This window comes from Phlebotomus papatasi, chromosome 1 (genome assembly GCF_024763615.1).
Source record: "Phlebotomus papatasi isolate M1 chromosome 1, Ppap_2.1, whole genome shotgun sequence".
Taxonomy (NCBI): Eukaryota; Metazoa; Arthropoda; class Insecta; order Diptera; family Psychodidae; genus Phlebotomus; species Phlebotomus papatasi.
The window spans coordinates 40,139,337-40,162,100 of NC_077222.1; the positions used below are offsets into that span (position 1 = coordinate 40,139,337).

General features: G+C 33.9%; 1 protein-coding gene across 1 annotated transcript in view; it reads left to right on the plus strand.

Moving 5' to 3' along the window:
- The window catches only part of LOC129799711 (homeobox protein homothorax), a 171,349-nt gene that overhangs the window by 11,122 nt on the left and 137,463 nt on the right, over positions 1–22,764 (plus strand). The window contains exons 2-3 of the mRNA XM_055843873.1: positions 2,459–2,721; positions 13,913–14,054. Coding sequence (XP_055699848.1) covers positions 2,459–2,721; positions 13,913–14,054 — 405 coding nt within the window. The remainder of the gene's footprint in view (positions 1–2,458; positions 2,722–13,912; positions 14,055–22,764) is intronic.

Genomic DNA, 22,764 nt, shown 5'->3' on the forward strand with positions numbered 1-22,764 from the left:
TTTATAATACATGAACAAAATGTCTTCCTAGGATAGTTTCAAAATATATCTGAAATGAAAATTAATTTATATCTTATTTCCAAAATAAATTTGAAATTATGTTTTTAGACCTTGATGGAAAATAATAATAAAATTCATTTCATGTTAACGATCTTAGGGATACCGCTCTTAGCTGAGATTTTAAGTAACGGTTGTAGTTCTACACGACAGTAAAAAGATTAATTCTAAATTTTGAAATCCTAAATCGTATCCTTTTCGGATTATGCCTACTAATAATACATATTGTTAGACAACAACTGCGTTAAGAATAATAATAATTAATAATAGTTTCAAAAAATCTTGTTTTAAATCTAATTCTAGGTTTCAGAAGCGAAGCATGTGCTTACAAAATATAACTTTTGAAAATCCGTTTTCGAACATGTATGTGACTGTGACCGGAAAAAAAGAAAATCTATTATGTGCTGCCCATTAGGTTTACTATAAAAACAATTCTGGTCCTCAAACAATAGCTAATAGTATTGAATGAATATCGATATCAAAATTCAAAAAAAGTTAAAATGTTGATATTTAAAATTTTATATTAATGTTTTGTATATTTATTTCGAATTTGATAATCTTGAAATATTCTCCATTAGTTGTTACCAAACACGATTCTTAAAATGTCATATTTTTAGATTTTTATTAGTTTTATATCTTACTAAATATCTCGACATTTTCTTTTTTTTTTGAATCGTCATTTTAGTGTGAATTAAGGCCAGTGAATCAAAATTTTGAATCTATTTTTAGATATTCTTTAAATCTCTTTTCTTAAATTGTTTTAATATAGGTTTAGATTTTATTGAATTCAAAAATTGAATTTTGGAGCAGATTATCTACAACTGAATTTCAAGGTCACAACACCTTTATTTTTAGTCGCTCTAACCTTTTGTTTTCAACTTCATATCCAGTATTCGTATTCCAGTATTAAATGTCATTGATTTTTGCTTAGTCACATCATTAAGATCGTCGGCTTAGATCAATACAATTGAGATTTGTCTTCAATGTCTAATTAAAACAAGGTTCTCAGTAATCTTACCAGGGAACCCCTTCTCATTTAATCTCAGTATTTCCCATGTTTTCTCAACATCGATCAATTAAGATGGTGTGTAGATCGCTTTCAATAAGCAATATTTCAATATCCAATAGGTCTGGCAAAAACGACCACAGAGAGAGAGAGAGATCTCTTTTCGGCTGTGTTGCGTGGTTTTGCCAGGAAACGAGTTTCCATGGCGGGTTCCGTGCAGTGAAAATGTGTTCCGCGATCGCCAGCAATGTTCAAAATCATCGCTGAGATCACGTTGATCGACATTTGCCGCACGATCATTATTAATACAGACATCTTCTATTTGTGGAATGTCCAACAAGATCACATTTTCCCATTCGAAGTTGAGGCACATGGCGAAAAATACTCTTTGGTTGATCTCTCTTATGTATACACCAAATGATTATGGTGATCATATGAGGGTGATTTCATTTGGTAAAACTCGGACAATTGAGAAACATTGAGTGATCGGTATAGCCTATTGATTGCCTGCACCGTTGCACTTTAGTAGAGTTGTCCATGAGGGGGAATTAATATAGAGAGCAAAAAAAAGCGAGGTGATACAAGAAAATAGTTATTGCATTTCATGTCAATTGTGCAATTGTATGCCATATGAGAGATAAACAGACACGATGAGTGCCCGACCAATTGAGGATCATGGTGCATTTGGGGCGTCTGTGTTAAATTTATGCAAAGAGACTCGACCAAAATCGAAACTTCCAATCAATACACTGTCTTGTGTGTTTATTCTCACCTTGACTCCAAGGTCTCAAGTGTATAGTGTCTCTATTTGTATACCTCGTCAGCTGGTGGCTGAGAAACAGGGAATTCTCAGAGAACCATTATATATATGGACTTTTTTGGCCTATTTCTGCCTCCTTCAATAATTCTTTGACTCTTCATAGTTGTCCCAAAGACTTCCTTGAACTTCTAGGACCCCTGAGGTTAGAGATGATCCAACCCCTGTCCAGGGTCATTTGTCCACTGGTCCGTGAAATAAAAAAAAGAGAATCACCATGTTCTTTGCAAGACATTAAAAATTTAGCAGAAATGTGTATTAATGAAGGTACACAAATAGCGAGTGTATAGAAAATTTATGGTGATTGTGGAAGAGAGTTGAATGGTCGACGCCCACACTTCTTTGTTTTGTCTCTTCTTCGGGGTCTTTTCTATGGCATTCTTATGTGCAAAACAAGTGTCTCACAAGAGTAGCAACAAATCACAATTTAGTACTAGATCGTCCTCTACAAATAATTCACCACTTTTCCTACACCATCTTCCGTCACCTTCTCCCAATAACGGGCTATAGGGGGTGACTTTCCTTATACCAACTTATAAAGAGAACGTGCCTATAACACAGGATCATTCTTTTTGCAGTATGATGAAAGCCTGCATGGCTACATGGATTCAGGCGCTGCTGCAGCGATGTATGATCCTCATGCTGGGCATAGGCCACCCGGACTTCAAGGGTTGCCGCCTCATCACTCCCCCCACATGAGTCATGCCGCAGCTGCCGCTTCAGTCGGCATGCACGGATACCACTCTGGCCATGGGACTCCTAGTCATGTCTCCCCAGTCGCCAACCATGTGATGGGATCCATACCCGAGGTGCACAAACGTGATAAGGATGCTATTTATGGGTAAGTTTCCAAATTCAATTACATTTCCGGGTGAGCCATTAAGGGAAGCACTGGTCCAGATATACGGGTACACTACAATTTATCATACTGACGACCTACTTAGCGATTTTTTTCGCAGTGAAAATTTTGTCAATGAATTTTTTGATTATGATAATTATAATATGCTCAGCTCCTATATTTTGATCCCTGTTATCTGGATGATAGCTGTCAAATACTCGATAAACTTAAAAAAAAAAATCTGTATCACATATGTCTTCACCCCCAATTAACTGGATATCGGAGGGTTGAATATATGAAAAAGATCGCTGTCTTAACAAGAAACTAGCCATGGTTCAGATATACCATACTGCACTCAAGAATTAAGAGGGCATTTAACTTAACGATTTATTTCACGGCGAAAATTTCATACATGATTATTCCAATAAATATACTCTGAATGAGAAAATAGATAACGTGGGCAACTGAATATAGTTAAAAGTTTGTCAAAAGAATGTTCTATCACAATGTAACAAAATTTTTTATTACAAATTTTTCATTAAGTACCCAATGTTTTGAAGAAGATCGCTAAGTTAAATAGCCACTCTAATATAACTTTTTACTATATTACAATACCAAAGGTATTTTGATCAAAATCTTCTTCGTTGAAATATAATAAATCTGCCTTTGAGACATTTTTATTGCTTGGTAAAATTAATCGCTTAAATCGCAATATAATTTGTTGACCTTTCAGTTGTGGTTTTTTTCTTTGATCTATGTTAATCTTGAAGTCAATTCATTATTTTCTGTCAATCAATAAAATTTAGTATCAGCAACAATGTAAATTTTTGGGTTTTATCTATTGATTTTTAAAATTTATTTTGTATCATAACTATTAAATGAAATTGATGTGAATTTATGTTTTAGTCGGCTAAATCGGAGTAAAGACTTTAGAATGTTTAGTTTTATGTTTAAAGCCTGAAATACAATTAAATGCGTTAACTTTGTTATTGATTCTCTTAAAATCGTAAAAAATTGAAATATTAAATGAGAAGAATTTTAAAACTGGAACAGAAAGAAAATTGAAAATTTAGTTAAAAAATTCTGAGTAAAAATTTAGTACATGAATCGAAATGCAGATTACCAACATTTCTTTAGTTGTCCTAAATTAAAAAGAAATAAGAAAATAATTTAGATTGAAGAGCACAACAGATATTAATTCCAAAATGATTTGTTTAGATCAATTTGGTATGTGTCTCGGCTTACCGTGTCTGTTTGATGGGTAATTTTATTGGCTGTTTAATACTTCATTTATTTTTTTTTAATATGTTAATATAATATTATCTACAATTATAATCATAACATTACAATAAAAAACTTGTGGTTAGCAGCATAATTTGGTTTTGTTTTAAATAAATTTAATTTTAATTATTACTTTTTCTATAAAAACAACCCCATAAAGAGATCAATCTAAGATAAGAGTAGATTGGGATTTGTATTCATCTGCAAGTAAAATCGAAAGCAGTTTGTTTTTATCCAACTTCGATTTTAAATTCAATCACACAAACGAGCTATTGCTTCCGGTGTACACCTCCTCATGCTAAAATTTTTCCCTTGGGTGGCCAATTAGACCATCGTGACACTTTTTCCGTTGCATTTTGCAAACTCATAGTTGATTTGATACAGACCAACATTCTCAATAGACGAGTTGGATTTCTTTATTTATTTATTTTTTTTTTGTGTTTATAAATTCGTTCTTAAATCGCCAACAATGTTCGAAAACTATTACAATTACAAATGACGCGAAAAACATCAGTGAAGAAAAGAGTGAGAGCATCTGTATTGAGTTGAAACATTGCTTACAAACAATACAAAATGGCAAAAAGGAGGCAATCGTCTCGCGCGCGCATTATCATAAAGAAAACAAACAAACGGATTAAATTAAATGTCAAATTTGTATTTTTTATGGAGTGAGACACGTTATTTGAAATAAATTTTTTTTCCTATACCATCCTCCTGTATATATTTTTAAACTTGGCTTGAGAATTTGTAATTCAAATGGACTTACAACTGATCCACTGTTGATTCGATATGTGCGTCTCTGTGAAAATAGTATGCAGTGACCATCGTCTTAAGTGGGTGTTGTTTGGGTCTCTTGATATGAATAGAGGAAGTGAACAGGGAGGATACTACTATTTAAAATTGCAATATAATATCCCAAGGTGATTAAATAAATAAAAAATGAAATTATAGGGATGATCCTTATACGGGCTTGAGACATAAGGCTTAGCCAAGTGGCTTAACTGCTCTAATTTCTTATCAATCATGCTTTTTTGCGAAAATTTAACTTAGGATTGGATTATTAAAGATAAGTAATCTATTAGGTTCTCAAAAAGGAATTATATTGCACGCTATTTAGGATTTTGAACTGGGCTAAACCTCTAGTCTGAAGACCGCTTTATACGGGCTTCAGACCTAAGACTTAGTCATATAGCAAGCTTAACTTCTTTAATTTCTTATACGATTTCTTAAAAAAAATAACTTAGGGTTGGATTATTAAAGATAAATTACCTATAGGTACTCAAAAAAGAATAAAATTACTCGTTATTTAAGATTTTTAGACCTTAGGGAACTGATCTGAAGACCACTTTACGTTGTGGTTAAGACATTAGCTTCATAGTAAATGTCCTGGGTTTTATTCCCATGTCAAATTTAATCCATAGTGAGGAGTCTCATAATCGCGGTGCAATCGGTAAGAGCGTTCGACTGTTCTACATTTGGACTGTTAGACCTTTGTGTCGACAGTCACAGTTGCAACTCCACTGAGAGAACTCCGAAAAAGTCAAAATAACATTCCGGAAATGTTAATTTTACCCTGCAGTATTGATCCGAAATCAGTGTAAATATTACCCTTTTTAGGTGTATTAGTGGTTAAAGTTAACCTTTTTCATGTTAATTTTACCCTTAAAAATATGTAAAATTCACATTAAAAAATGTTGATATATTTTTACACCTAAAGTGTTAAATTTATGAGGGAAAAAAAGTTAATCGCACCCTCTTTTTTTCTCAGTGTCCAAAACAAAACGGTTGCAAAACCTCTTTCGTTAGTTGTACAGTACGACTCCAATAGCGTCAATGTGTATGGTTCTTATATTCTTGCAGTTTTCTAAGGCATTAGTTGTTTTAGCTGCTAATTCACTTGCTAAGAGTTAATAATAATAATAATTATAATAATTTATTCAACTTCGCATAACCCCCGTACTATGCGTCCGCTGCCGTCTTAGCGTTGCTAACCAGTCTTCGAAGCCAAACGGTATAGATGCTCCTTACTGACTGTCTAAGCATTGGTTACATACAAGATTATTTAATTCTTTCAAAACTGATAGATCTCAATCTAATGTAAAGACACAAAGATCCGGAATCATAACTAATTAAAATTAAAGATAGAGTTTTAAAATAAATCATTCTGAGAGCCTTGGAAGTTCAAGAGTGACGCCCCAGTAGTTTCAAGTTTTTAGTCAACAAAAGAATTTAAAAGTTTTACATATCTTTTTCATAAATTTTTAAAATCCTTATGTGTTTGCACTATTTGAGTCTTTTTATAATATGCGAAACGTCTTTAGGAAGCATAAAATTATAAATTCACAAGATTCTCATACGTAGCAAATTTTCATAATTTTCATAATAACAATAAATTTAATACCCTACCCCTAGGTGTGGGTGATTTTGTCACCATGCAGTTCGTAAAATTGTCTTAAGTTCTAGCACTCAAGGATGGTTGTTTAACCGATTAAATATGAAGATGAACGTGAAGACCATCTTTAAGATTTAAGATTAAAGAAAAGCTTACAAACAGCAGGGTACTAAGTAACCCATGTAGGCTAAATATAAGGAAAGGCCTATATTAAGGCACAACATTTCATAAAGGAATGTAGTAAAATCAAAGAAATTATCGATAAATTGTGCTGTTAACTGAAGTGAGAAGCTGTAACTATTTTAGTAAACTTTACATACTTAGGGATCTCGTGGTGCAACTGGTAGGAGCGTTGTCTTTTAGGCGGATAGATCTTTGGCTAGACACACAGTTGTGACTTTGAGTCCTATCCGGTGCAAAGATCTGATTGTCTTGGGGAGATACTCCTGAACGGTCTAAAATTTCGGACTTAGTAGACTCTCTCAACATGGGATATGGCATTATAATATGTTGTAATAGGTATATATCTCAATGTGATTAAATAAAATAGGGTATTGTTTGATACTATCAAGTGATAATACCGTCGATCTTATTCGTCCTGTATTTCTATTTTTATCGATTGACGCAATAAATGAACTCACCGCCATCAAGCGACAAGTCGACAGATATTCCGGCAGCCTCTTGGTTGATATGTCATCGCTTGGATCAGTAAATTGTCGTATATCACTTAATCGTTAATCATCTAAGTGAGTAGTTCTTGTGAGCTCTGTGTATTTGCATATCATTTAAAAAAGAATTGCTAATATAGGTGGTAGGGAAGGGAACTTACGACAAGTGATGATCAAAGCACCGATGTGGTATCGAGTGGCTAAAATCTTCCAATTAGCACAACTTCTCGATTTAATAATTGTTTCGTCTCCATGGCTTTGGAATGATGGCGATAAGAGACCTTTAAAGAATCGTGCTAAAAATTGCATTGCAGTAAATAGGTCATCTTTCATTTTAAAAGAGCACCACAAAGAATGCAACAAAATAACAATGATAGAATATCATGGAGGTTTTTTTTGTGTTCTTCACTTAAATACCATGAACGACAGCTGTTGAACTCTCACTCAATGTCTTTTACTCTCAAAAGACATCATCAGGATCCAAGACCCATACGTTATTGTCCAGTTGAGAAAGAGTGAGTTGATATTCTTGAGAAGAACATAAATTGTACTTCCTTTTTCCCCTGAAGGCTCTTCCTTTATGCATCTGCTGACCAAATGATGTTGATCATCTCCATGGCAGAGAGCCCATCAGACTCCCTTAAAAGACCAATCCTCTATGATCCTGCTGTTGGATTGAGCTACCTTCAGTTGAAGGGTAGTATCTGTGGCAATGGTTGATGTAAGAAAAAAAATCCCTAAATATTCAATATGTCTATCGAATCACTCACCTTCCTGTTTAGAGGCAATAAATGGCGGTGTTTAGTCGGGGTGTGTTTTTGTGTCTTCTCGCCAGCAGTTCCTTCCTCCAACATTTAATTCATGTAATCAACTAATAGGTCCCAAGCTTCGATGTATATTATTATAAATTTGAAAACAATTTACTACTTTTCGCCCAAAACTTTTTTTGTTGAGGCTCTCACCTCTCTCTCCTGTGTGCATTTTGCTGCTCACTTTTTTTGTTTGTGCCGAAATACTATAGCAGTTGCCGAAAATGCGGTGGAAGGCATCAATTTGGGCTGTATATGAGCCATGAGGGGGAGAAAAGGTAGCAATTTTAAAATTTTCACTCAATTTGGTCTCTCTGGGGGCGCGATTTAATTATGTTAATGACGATAGTATCACACTATTATTTTGGGACTAAAAGTATATAATACACCCAGGGTTAGCAACTAGCAGTTAGACACGGGGTACCATGCTCTGTTGCTACAAATGCTGTGGTTACCTCAATGGTCCGGTGATGCAGAGGTTTTTGGTGGGCGAAATTTTTGGGATGGACGGATATTTTCTCCACAGTCACGGATGGGCCTTTTTTTCTGCCAATTTTTGATTTATTGCCCTTTAGCCCTCAATGTTGCGGTCGATGGCGCAACATATGGCCCATCTGATTGAACAAGTTTGTTGGCGAAATTTCTCTAACAAGAATCTGCCCTACTAACGAGACTTTGTCACTGCCTGATGGTTTTAGTTGTTCTGTTTTTTGTTTTTTCCTAACATTGCGATCTGGATGATTACACTCGATCATCTGGAATGATCTTCAAATGAGCCAAACTTTAAAATACCGCGTGAAAGAAGCAATTGTTCTTCCAACACTATAAGTAATTTTCTTCTAAATTTCAATGGTAATAGTGGTTAGAAAAAAAAGAGATGAACCTAAAGCATGCAAAGTGTGGAAGGTTCATAAAAAGATGCGTATTTGAGATGATTGGTATTAGAAAAAGTGATCTTCAAGTATGTAATTTACAAGAAGATCGTGGACAGACAAAAAGACGAGTTGCTGTTGAGGAGAAAAATAAAACGATCTCAGACCATGTAAAAAACAACATTAAAATTGAATCGACAAAAGAGAAATATGTGCCAGTCATTACCGAAAAGTAGATTTTCTTGTATGCTGAGGAGAGGCTCTCAGGAGTGCACCGAGCCGACGATGCAGTCAACCATATCTCTGGTATTTGGCTCGTTTTTTTTTGCGCCATCTACTTCTTATACGAAGGATGACGTGTATTAATATGGGGATAAATCCGATTTGACAGTGTAGCTCACCCACTAAATCGGACCGTTTGCAACAGTGTTGGGTACAGAGTCATGCAAAAATATTAAACACCTTGTCGAACATTTATGTTATTATGGATATTTATGCCACAACTGGATATTTATGATATTCCACACTATTTTTCATATTTTTTCGCGTATCTTTTTCTCTCAAAAGACATTTTTTTCAAACTCAAAAAAAATAAACGCATTGCTTTGGAAGGCATTTGACCAAGGAGTATTTTTTACTGAAAGCATCTCTTTCTCGAGATATCGTCAAGAAAATAATTTACATAAAATGCTAAACAGTTATATGTCATTTTTGTTATTCAGTGATTATATTAAAACGACATATTTGCATTTGCATAGACAACCTGCGGATTTATGCAATAAATTGATTCTTCAGCCATCTCCAATGTTGAAGTTGATGGAAAGCTCTCACATTATATATGTATTTTTAAATATTCCTCGGGAAAAAACACCAATCTCTCAACGCATCGACAAAAATTGCTCGATACTATGTGGCAGAAATTAACCATGCTGTCCTCCACCTCCTCATCACCCAATCCACCTGGTCACTCTCTTTCAGCACCGACTGGGAATCCAACAGAAATGTTTTAGTGTCGCCTTATCGGAAATAACTATTCACACTGGAAATATGAATGCGATAGACGTGAATTTTATTGCCATTAGTTGTTCGCTTTTTTTTTGAGCACTGAATTTTCTGGTGAAAAAATGTCACTTAATTGTGGGGGAGGTGTACACAATGTTGTTTATGTTAAATTCAGAAGCCGTGAAGATTAGGTTTGAAGGAAATACTGTCAAAGTGAAGAAATCAAAAAATAGGAAGTTGATTCTAGTTTGGGTAATTTTTGGTCATAATGATGATAATAATTTATTCAATTTATAGAAAAATTAGGTTTTTGGAAAGTATTTGATTAAATTTGTCCTTGAAGAGCTTAATTTTAAGCAAAGGGTTAATTATGAAAATTGCATTTTAGCAGTTGGGGATGTTTGACATTGCACGGTCTTTCGATCTAATACGGGCTTCAGACCTGAGACTTAGGCATTTGGCTTAACTGTTGTAATTGTTCAACAATCAAGATTTTTTTGAAAAATTTACCTTAGGATTGGATTATTAAGGCAAATGACCTATTAAATTCAGAAAAAGCAATAAAATTGGTTGCTATTTAGGGTTTTGAGATCTTCGGGAACTGGGCTAAACTTCTAGTTTGAAGGCCGCTTAAGGTTTATCAACACGGCTTAAGTGTTTTAGCTTTTAAATAGACGGATCTTTTAGGCAAATTTTTATATGGAATAGTTTATTAAGGGTAACTGATCCATCAGGTGTCGAAAAATCCCTGAAATTACTTGTTAATTGGAAATTAGCGACATTCGGAAACTGGGATAAAGATTTAGGACAGAATCACATTGACAGTAAAATGTTTTCCATTACCGTATGGCCTTATCTCATGCTCGGTGGCACTAGGTGAAAATAATAATAAAAAATTGTAGAAATAAAACGAAAATTCGATTAACGGTAAGCAAAAAAACTGTACGAGAAATTAATTGTACAGTTTTTTTGCTCACCGTTTATTGCATTTTCGTTTAATTTCTTCAATTTTCTTATATTATTTTCACCTAGTGCCACCGAGTATGAGATAAGGTAATACGGTAATCGAGAATTTGCGGAAGAATTGCAATGAAAATGCGGAAATTATTGAAATACGGTGACGCTACGGCGAATATTTTACTGCCAATGTGATTCTGCTCTTAGTCTAAAGATCAGTTTAAGTCAAATTCGTTTGGATTAGATCTATTACCTTTGTGATTTTTCGAATGACATTTTTATTTTATTTTTCACTGCTCAAAATAATTTTTAGATCTATTAAAAAAATACTAAAAATATGAATTCAAATATAAATAATTTTTTTTTTAAAGAAAATCTTGGTTATTAAAATAAAAGTCTGTTGATTTATTAATAATTCGCTTTCCTCGCTTGTAATTTAAATACATTTCAATTGTCTTTTTAGAGTAGATAATGGGATAAACATTTGTGGTCAGTAAGTTAGCAGTTTGGTTAGAACAAACTCAAATTATTCATTAACTATGGCCATTTTGTCAGTAAAAATAACAATTTTCGTTGATAAAGGAAACTAAAAATTTATTTTGAGTCTGCTTAAATCGAATAATAAATATATAATATTTCACAATATTTGGAATTTTACAATTTATATTTTCTGTTTTATTTATATACAGATAAAATTTTACTTCTATTAACTATAGTTGTCGGTTAAAATAAATTAACAAATTAGAATTGTAAGTCATTCTTTCTTATTTTTTTGAAATACAGTTTTATTAACCACTTTTTTTTGTTTTATAATTTTTGAAATGAGAGATTAATATCTTATTTTGTTATAAAAGTATATTTACGACTTTAGGCAATTTATTCTTGGACTGTCACTTTAGTGATTTATCTTAAAGATCTTAAATATGATATTTAAATTTGTACATCTTTACCAACTGTCGCTTCCTTGACTACGATCGCTCATTTTATGTTACAGGGTTATAACTGTCGAAGCAAATTTACTTTGAGTTGTAAAGATTCAGAATTCTTATTTTGTTTTACTTTCAACAAAATAAAAAAAATAAATAAGAATATAAAAATACCCTAATTCTTTTCCATCTAAAGTGATCTTTAGACTAAAGTTGCGCCCCTGTAATACCGAATCACAAATATCTTTATTGAATATTATTACAGTACGACTCCGATAGAGTCAACACATTTGATTCTTATACCTACAATATTTTAAGTTATTAATTTTTGTAGTTACTATTTCACTCGTTAAAAATTGTCTCTGATTTTTACTTAACAAAATTTGTTTCAAAGTTGAGCATTAAACCTGGAATTTTATATAATTTTTCACGTTGTTTAGAATTTTCAGAGGTTGACTATCCACTGAGAAAAAAAGAGGGTGCGATTAACCTTTGTTTCCTCGTAACTTTAACACTGTTTAGGTGTAAAAATATATCAACATTTTTTAATGTTAATTCTACACTTTTTTAAGGGTAAAATTAACATGAAAAAGGGTTACTTTAACCCTTAATATACCTAATAAGGGGAATATTTACACCGATTATGGATCAATACTGCAGGGTAAAATTGACATTTCCGGAAAGTTATTTTAACTTTTTCGTATTTCTCTCAGTTTCGGAATCGTACTGTAATCTGAAATTTTCAATCTTCACTAAAAGCTGTAAACTAACATTTGTAAAAAAAAATATTCAAAATATAATACAAGAAAAAATAAATGAGAGTTCGGTTTATAATTTATAAAAAAAATCTTTTGAACAATTTCATTTTAAGAACATTTTCGCGATACAGAACTTGAAAATTTTATTTTAAAAATCATCATCTGCAGTGCATTTGCAATTTAGATTTTTTTTTTAAATATTCAGGGATTTAAGATTTTTTTAAAGAAAGAAATATACAACACTTATTAGTGATACTTCGTCGGTTGCTTCGGCAATTTTATATAGAAAATTTTGAATGTACACCAATTCCGATCTAGTCTCTGTCCCTTGATTTTTTCAATCATTAGTTTTGACTAAGTAATACTGTATCTCTAAAATCCAAAGTCATTGACCACCCTCTAACCCCATTCACAAAAAAAAGCTTTTTTTAGAGACTCATCTGAGCTCCTCAAATGGCGGGAAAATATGTTCTGCTTGGAAGTAAATTTACCGTCGGTAGCTGAAGGTGCGTCTGGAATTTTATGGCCCAAATAAACTCTTGGCGCGGTTGAAAGTTTGTTTTCTCACTTGAAGAGACTCTTTACACTAAAATGACATCCCTTCCCCATTCTCCAGAAGCCATTCTCGCGTCCCACGGGTTTCCCGGGATCCGAAACGATTTTTGGGAAGATTTCCTGGGTGTTCGAGTGGATGAAACATGTTATTTTCGAGTAAATAAATGAACGTGTGCAGTTGGTCACCCGAAGTACGTTGTCCAAATATTGCCTTTCGTGTAAATACAACATCCCTCGTGGAAGGTACTAATGACAAGAGTTTCTGACCAGGACAAGAGGGTATATTGCCGAAAATTCCGTGCTTAGAAGTGAGAAACAATAAACAGTCGGAGGAAAGTGGAGTGACGTGGCGCATTTCATTTCTTATCCAAAGCCATCAAATGTTGGAAAAATCTACCCCTAGGGCATCGTACCTGAAAATACACTCATTTTCGTCTTTGAATTTTTGTTGTCGAGAGGGTGGGATCAGCATTTAATTTCCATTAATAGGAATGGAAAATTGACGTAAAACCAGGACTAATCGATAATGATTTTTTTTTCGACTATGCGATGGTTCTATTTTGGTGTTGAAATAATTTATATTTGAGGTGCAAAAACGTGCCAATAAATTGGGATTAGGAGTGGAGGGGGGGGGGGGGGGAGTAAACATCAAAGGGGAAAAAATTAGGTAAAATTGAATGGAAATACTGGGGAAAATGGCAATATTGCATGGAAATTTTGGGAGTAAACGTTCTAAATTGCCGACGGTGAGTAGCTTACACTGTGAGAAATGGGTGGGCAGATACCACTTCTAAACGAGTCAGAGAGTGGTTGCTCCATTTTGAGACACACATACAAGACATTGCGCTCGCGCCATTGAAAATATTTTAATTGTAACAAAGTGCTCTTTAATTGCCACCCAATTTAAATTAGTTGTACTTAATAGATTGTGTATCTCATAACATTAAATGATCATGTTCGATCTCTTCTTGCAGACACCCTCTCTTCCCACTGTTGGCGCTCATATTTGAAAAGTGTGAATTAGCAACATGTACACCTCGAGATCCCGGCGTCCAAAGTGGTGATGTCTGTTCGTCAGAATCATTCAATGAGGATATCACAATTTTCAGTAAACAGGTAAGATAAATATTGATTTTCACTGATAGAGGGCAGGGGTGTAGGAGAAATGTCAAAGATATTGCTAGCTGTCAAAAAAACTAAACATCCAATTTTCTGATTCCCTTTCGCCGATCTCTGCATTGTTACAAATTCACTGTATTTGATTGCATTATAGCATTTGTTGTTGTTGTTGTCGATCAGCATTTTAGCCATGACCCCGAGTTTTTGGGTGAAAAAGAGGGGAGCAGGAGTTTATTTGACGTGTAAGCAAAACCCGAAAAAAAAGAATGACATGGACTAGTTGAGAAGTTGTTATCAGACGGGGCTATAAATGTTATATAGATAAATAGAAACAAATTTTTCAAGAAGCCATATTCAACTATATTTGGGGTCTGATAAGATTTGAGGAAGGTACACATATAAGTAGCTCCATCCAGTGTGTAATTTAGACGCACTGGGTAAATATAGGGCCCTTAATCATAAATGACTCTGTGTGAAGAATATGACAGATGAACCCTTCTTGTTTTTCTTTTTTTTTCCTCTATCTCTCAGCTTTTTTTTTCCTTACACTCAGCGCATTCTCTGGAATGCCACCAAAAGACATTTGAGAGAAGAAAACACAGAAAAAAAATCCTCACATAATTCACTCACTGGGCCGAGGAAAAAAAATCCATTCTCGAGAACATGACTTTTATTTCAATTTAATTAACAATCCCTCCGTCTCTGGCGCGAACAGATTATTTATAACTCCTCTTCAACCCGTTGAAATTTGAAATCAATTTTCAGGACTGAGATAGGGGGCACACTAACAGCTGGGCCAACCCTCCGACACATTTTTCACCCTCACGCAGGGCTTTCACCCTCTTTCTCTCTCTGACACACACACACTTTCAGATGAAAAATAAAACACGATCAGTGCACTATTGTCGCGTCTGAGATTGATGCCCTGTGATTATCACATCTTCATGTGACAAATGTCACATTTTGCACTCTGTGTAACTGACTTGCTTGATTCGTTAATTTGAATTTGACATTGACAGTGTTAAATTGTCATTATTCTTATATATTTTCCACAATGTTGTTATTTATTATTTTTAAACATATTTAAATCACATTAAACCAATTTATTACTAACGGGTATTCTTCTTTGGTTATATTTCTGATTATTTAGTTTAGACTTTAAATGGTATGGCGTGAAGTTTAGTGATCATACTGACAGTTAATTGGCTAATGATATTTATCTAAATGAAAACAGATTGTTAAACGGTACAATGCTCTCTTTATGTTGAAAATGTCTCGGCCTCGGGTTTGAATCCCATTTGAGTCATTAGATATTTTTCAACATGTTAGAAACCAATGTTCCTGTTTGTTATTTAAGAAATTCAGAAGAACTATGAACGAGGTTAATGCCCAACGCACAATAACTTTTGTTTTGTAAACATGTGTTTGACATTTCAATGAGAGTGAATGAAACAAAGATCTAGTCATCTCCTTCTCTCTTATAGGAAATTTTGAAAACATGTTTACAAACAAAAGTTATTGTGCGTTGGGCATAGACATTCATTTTGAAGACTAGATCACTTTTTTTTTTAAATCTTTATCTTCTAAATGAGCTAAAACGATTGTTGTAAACTAATTTTAAAAATATTTTTAACAGCATGTTAAAGTAGGGGAAAGTGCCCATGCTTTACTAGGTCCTAAGATTTACAATGACTAAATTTTTCCTATGTTTCTGAATAAATACGGCTCTGCGATATATTTTAAACACAAGATACTTTCTCCTAGTTTTCAAAATATAGATGAGATGAGTCACATTTATTGAAAAACATACGAAAAATTTAGTCATTGTAAAGCTTGGGACTGTATAAAGCATGGGCACTTTCCCCTAAGTATTATATCCTAACAAATGCATTTTTTTAATAAAAAGAATAAAAATTTCGATTTCACTAGTTTTCCAATTTTGCTTACTCCAACTACGAAAACACTTACGAAAATTGATTTTTTGGATTCTATAATTCAACCAAGAATTACGAGCTGCATATTCCCCACCAATTAGGGACTACGGTAACGAGGCGCTGCTCCAGTGAATTGCTCATTAGTTCGCCATTGTATGATATTTTTTTTTACGTTATTATTACGATATTTAGTTAGGGGAGACCGGAAAAGAACTATCCAGCAATAGAATTAGAGTAGTTTCATAAAGAAAATTGAGTAAACTACTATTTATACAGAGTACTTAATCCCATTTCTTCATTGAAATATTTATATCAATCTAATTCTAAAAAGTTTTTCATAAATTATAAGCAAAGATAAATTTCGCTTTGTGGCTAATTCTGCCCCGGTCTCCCTTAAATATGAACAAACTCGATCGTTTCTTTTTCTTCGTTTCTCGATTTTCTAATTCAAGAATTTTTTTTAAATACGTTTCACTTAAGAGATAGCCTGGCTCCTCCCAGGGATCTTGAGTTACAAAATAACAATAATAATTATCAATGTTTAGGAGAATTCGGCCTACCTTTAAATGTACCAGCAATTGAATATTTCATTTTTTTTCTTACAAAATATATTCAAAATATATTCAAAGGTAGGTCATTTTACCCTGTCTAAATTCACTAAGTCCTAATTCTTAACCGAAACCTTTCGTATTGCCTTTAGGGTTAGAAATAAATTAAATCAATTAAACCAGCTAGTGAAAGCTTTCTTTTCTTTTTAGAAATAAGACAGTTTAAGTTAATTTACAGAATTTATTTTATTTTTATTTGAGAAAATTCTTATCAACGGACATTTCGTTTTTCAGAAGTGGTATTTAATAGAAAAGTATATTCGGGATTTTTGTACTTTGACAATCTAGGGTAAGATAGGGTAATTCGGAATAATGTCCATTTTGGAATTTTGAGATTTTCTAATTGTTTCAGGAGGTCAAAGAGAGGAAGAAAACTACGAAGAAGTAGTACTTATTCATTGTTTATTGTTTTGCGTTCTAAAAGTGATCGGAAATCTCAAAGTTTCAAATTAAACATGATTCCAAGTTACCCCATTTTACCCTACTTTTCTAATAAAAAGAAAATAATTTTCAATTTTGATCTTAGTTAGTTTAAAGCTTGCGAATAACTATTCAAGATTACAAAACTGACCCTTGTTACTTTACTTTAATTTTCAAACCTTCATTTACGTATCTTAATTTTTTTTTAATATTTTGGCCTTATGCTTGATTCTGATGATAAGACGGCGATGGACATCAAAAGCTACTTTAATTCAAATATTCATGTCAAGAAACGAATAAGAAATGGTTATAAGTAAGGAAAAGTAATCACTTTTCTATCGATTTACCAGTGAGCCTATCTTTTAGAGTCAGTTTAAGCATTAAAAAAAATGAATCGGATTACTGTATCTGAAAGACAGGTTTCAAAGTGAGTCGATGAGTGTATCCAATTGGAATTTTTCACAATTTCTGTACAATCGTATTTGAAAGAATTTAATTTCTTGCTACCTTATCGCGTCATCTTATCACTAGAAAAAGTTGTTACTGTGTATTAAAGTCTATTACAACGACTCACTGTTTTTTTTTTGGGTGACTTTTTGTATGCTCTGGGGTTTCGGGAAGATACAGAAAAGTGTATGATCTCACAAAGAGAAGGAGAGAGGAAATTCAATGTAGAGTCTTGAACTGAAGGAGCTCAAGATGCTGGAGGAAGGCATTAAAGATGGTAGCTAAAGAACACGAAAAAGAGAGTTGAAGTTTCAAAAATTGGTCCCATATGATGAACACATTCTGTTGGGCTGAGATGTAAAATTTTCATTTTATAAATTTAATATTATATTTTTAGCCACAGTGACTTCCAAAATAAACCCAAATGAAGTGGCATTCTCGGGATATACACATCCACTGACAACGAGAGCAACAACACAAAACATGACAAATATAAATGCGTTTTTGTACCACACTTCGGAATAATTTGAGTGGATTTCTCAGTCCAAAAGTGTTGATGACATTTTTGGCTGTGTTTCTTGTCTTTTTTGGATGGCTTCCTCCTTCCTTGGTCTCCCCCTGCATGGCTCTTTCCTGGGCAAAAAGATGAGATTTAGAGAGTGACGAGATCTTTCTGGGTTCTTGTATAGTGGAAATGTCTCCAAAAATACTCATATGTACAGAAATTCCAACATCTATGGACATTTTTCTTCACTTTGAAAGATCTCATTTTACAGATTTTTGAGAATGATACTGGACAAAAAGACATTTCTATTTGGTCCTCATCTTAAGTAAATTGTTTCGATTTTAAAAATCGATCAGTTTCTTTTGTTTATTGATGGTAAATTACGTGTCATTTAATATGTATTTTATTACGTGACTCTTTCGTTCTAGAGGCAAAGTCGAAGAAAAGTTCGCAGAGTAGCGAATTATTCTTCACTTTCGTTTTTGTAAGGCATTTGGCAACCATTGCAAATATCGAATGAATTCTGTTGGAATAGGTTTAAAATTTTGAAGTTTTTAAGAACAATTAAATTAAGATGAAGAAATCGGTCACTTTTAGATGGCAGCAAGATTAAACCAAAGATTGATCTTTGAACTTTGAGCTCAGGTCCTCAGTTTCTCACTAAGCCAGAGTCTCAGTCTGCCCTTCGAGGTGTCAAGACGCAATTCTTGCTACGTAAAAGTCTTTTGAAGTTTTGTGGAAAAATCACACAGTGTTTGTTACCAAAATTGGTGTTTCTCAAAATATAACTCAATAGTTCATAGTGAGTGAAGTTTTTCTGGACACTAATAGTGCAAAGAAGCCTTTTATTGAGTAAATTTGTGAGAAAATTATCAACTTGAAAGATGGCTGCCAAATTCAACGCCACACAACCATGTATTGGTGAGAATAACAAAAGTGGAAACATCTTCTCAGTGTTGAAAGACAACGAAGAATATGAGAGATCATTCCCGGTGATTCGCAGTGCGAAGAGACAGAGAGCTGTACGTGAGAGTGAATTGAGAGTAAAATTCACACACACAGATGAAAACCCACAAATGTTCGTCGAGGCTTCGTGTGTGAATGCCGAAGAGAGGTTTCGCTCGATCTCGGCTTTTAAAGTGAGAAAGGAGATCAAGAGTGTATGCGGTGCGGTTGCCAGATTTCAACCCTTGAAAAACGGCAATTTGCTCATTGTGACAAAAAATCGAGAGCAAGCAGAGAAACTCATACAAATAAAGACGATCGCGCAGAAAGAGGTAAAATTTTCCTACCACCCTTCTCTGAACAAAAGCAAGGGTGTCATCGCATGCTTCGATTTTACGTATCTTTCTGATGAGGAACTGAAGAGAGAGTTGGCGGAGCATGGAGTTTGTGACGTAAAAAGAATTCAAAGAAAGGAGGAGAAAAACGGACGAGAAATTTTGCGTGACACAGGGAGTTTCATTTTGACTTTTAACTCCCCAAAAGTACCCGAGACTATTGACGCATACTACACCATTCTCAAGGTGAGAATTTACGTCCGAAATCCCGTTAGATGCAAAGGATGTCAGAGGTGGGGGCATTTTGAGGATCTTTGCAAAACAAAGCGCAAGATCTGTGAAACTTGTGCCCTGCCCAAACACGAAAACGAATGTTCCCGATCTGTGACGTGTGCCAATTGTGGGGAAAGCCACCCAGCATGGAGCAGAAAGTGTCTCGCCTTCAAAGAGGAATTCGCCATTTTGGCACTGCAAGCTAAAAGGCAAATTTCCTATTTTGAAGCAAAGAAGATGCACAAGGAAATGAAGAGGGAAGAAGAAACGTTTTCGAGGGTTCTTAATAACCCCAGAAATCAACGAGTCTCTCCAGCTTTAACTCGAAGAGAGCAACAGGAGAATCCCTTTGCGAACAACCATGAAAATGGAGTCGTCTTCAGATTCTCAGCGCAGAGAAAAGATAAACTCCCTCCTGATCCACCGGACAGGGAAAAAACATCAGAACCAGCACAGCAATCCGAAATCACAGTGAAAAGGACAGTAGAAGAAAATTCACCTGAATTTGAAGATGATGCATCAATGGTTTGCATCGGTACTGAAGAACAAACTTTACTTACAACAGGACAACTCATCAGAAACGCAAGTGAGATTATTAATCAAATCAACAGTATCTAAGTATTCTGATATATATATATATATATATTTTTTTTTTTAAACTTAATTTTTGATAATGTCTATTATCCAATATAATATTAACGGTCTTCATAATAATTTTTGCGATCTCCAATTGCTTGCAAAAGATAATTCTAACATTATTTTTTGCCTGCAAGAGACACACTTGACGAGAGAGAAAAACATTTCTTTAAGAAATTTCAAGTCAATTTCAAATAAAAATTCTTTTGATAGTCCAAATGGAGGATGTGCAATCTTCATCCGTGAGGGTATTAAATTCTCTGAAATATCTCTAAGTACAACATTAGATACAGTAGCAATAAAAACTGAATTATTAGGTAATCTCACAATATGTTGTATTTACTTGAGGCCAAATGAGAATTTAAATTTACAAGAATTAAATGATCTAGTAAATTCACTTCCTCAACCTTTTTTGTTAGTTGGGGATTTCAATGCATATAGTACAACATGGGGTTCCACGACTACTAATACTAGGGGTAGAACCATTGAAAACTTTATTAATAGTAATAATCTAGAAATACTAAATACAGGAGAAAATACTTATTTACATCCTGGATATAAAACTTTTTCAGCGATTGATCTAAGTATTTGTAGTCCTAGTCTTTTACCCAAATTATCATGGAAAGTAGATGATAATCACTATAATAGCGACCATTTTCCCATTAAAATTGGACTCCCAGATCTTTCACCCGATTTGAATCGTAGAGCGAGGTGGAAGGAATCTCTAGCTAACTGGAACCAATTTTCATTACTGGTGTCTAGAAACCTGGAGAACACTGACCACCTTCCCGTACCTGAGGCTGTTAATTCTATTACTTCGGTAATTCAGGAAGCCGCGAAATCTTCCATCCCAATGACCAAAACAATTCCTAAAAAACGTACAGTACCTTGGTGGAATCCTGAATTAGACGCACTGCGTAAAGAGTGTACAAGATTAGAAAAGAAATTTAAAAGGATGTCTACCGAAGAAAATTATGCTACTTATAAGGAAGCGAAAAATAGGTATAAAAGGCTCATTGAACAGTCTAAAACGAAAACTTGGAACGATTATGTTGAAAAAATTGATCATAACACAACTGTCAAAGACATGTTCCACAAAGTGAAAAAAATAGCGGGCAATTATAAAACTCAAGTTATCTATCAAATAGAAAATAATTCCACCCTCGTTTCAGAACCCCAGTTGATCTGTGAAAGTTTAGCCAATCAATTTTATAGAAATACTGATAATAATTTTTCTAACCCTCAATTTACACAACGCAAAAATTACCTAGAAAGCATAAATCCACCGCAAGTTCAAAATAATGAGAGTATTAACATACTTAATATTAAATTTACAATGGATGAACTGGAATCTGTCTTGAATACTGTGAAGGGAAAATCTCCAGGCCCTGATCAAATAACATATACCATGTTAAAAAATTTAGATGATTTCTCAAAAATAAAACTCCTTCAACTATTCAATAGAATATTTTTTGAAAGAGAATTTCCTTCTGAATGGCGAATCGCCAACATAGTTCCCATTCAGAAGCCAAATAAGGATCCATCTAAACCAGAGAACTATAGGCCAATATCGCTTACAAATTGTTTAAGTAAAGTACTTGAAAAAATGGTGGCGAAACGCCTCATCTGGTGGTTGGAAAGTGAAGGTTTTTTATCAAATAAACAATCTGGTTTTAGAAACAACCGATCCACTACTGACAACTTAGTATATCTACAAGAATTTATAAGTACCAATTTGCAAAGTAAAAATCATGTCAGCGTAATTAGCTTTGATATTATGAAAGCCTATGAAAAAACTTGGAGAATCCTTGTGCTGCATCAATTATCAAAATGGAATTTAGGTGGAGAAATATTTGATTTCATAAAAAATTTTTTGTCTGAACGATTTTTCCGAGTCCTTTATGGTCAAAATGCATCAGATCTTTTTGAACAAATAAATGGCATGGTAACAGGTTCAGTGCTTAGTGTTCCACTTTTTCTCATAGCAATTCATGGACTGACTGAGGTTCTGGAACAGTGCCCAGGTATCGACTTCTTGATGTACGCTGATGACCTAGTCATTTTCGGTGCAGACAGAAGTGAGAATCTGTTGAAAGAACGTTTACAAAATACCATTTTCGAAATGGAAAATTGGGCCAACGATAATGGTATAATTTTTTCAGTTGAAAAAACATTCGCTATTAATTTTTGTCCAAAGAAAAATTGCCCAACCCCTTTTTTTAATCTTTATGATCAAATTGTTTCAACAAAAACAGAAGTTAAAATATTAGGAGTAATCTTTGACTCCAAATTAACTATTCGGCCCCATTTAGAAAATCTTAAAGCAACAATTAATAATGTTCTTAAGTTAGTTAAAACGATTAGTAGTACCAAATGGGGTGCCAGACAAAGACCTCTTTTAAAAATAGTGGAGACAATGATGCTCAGTCGGATTGACTACGGTTCTCAAGCTTATGGGCAAACTAAAGATAATATTTTAAAGATAATAAATGCTCATTACAACACTGCAATAAGATTAGCAATGGGTGCTTTTAAGTCTTCTCCAATTAAAAGTCTTTTAGCAGCATCGGGACTACCATCCCTTGAAGATAGGAGGAATTTTAC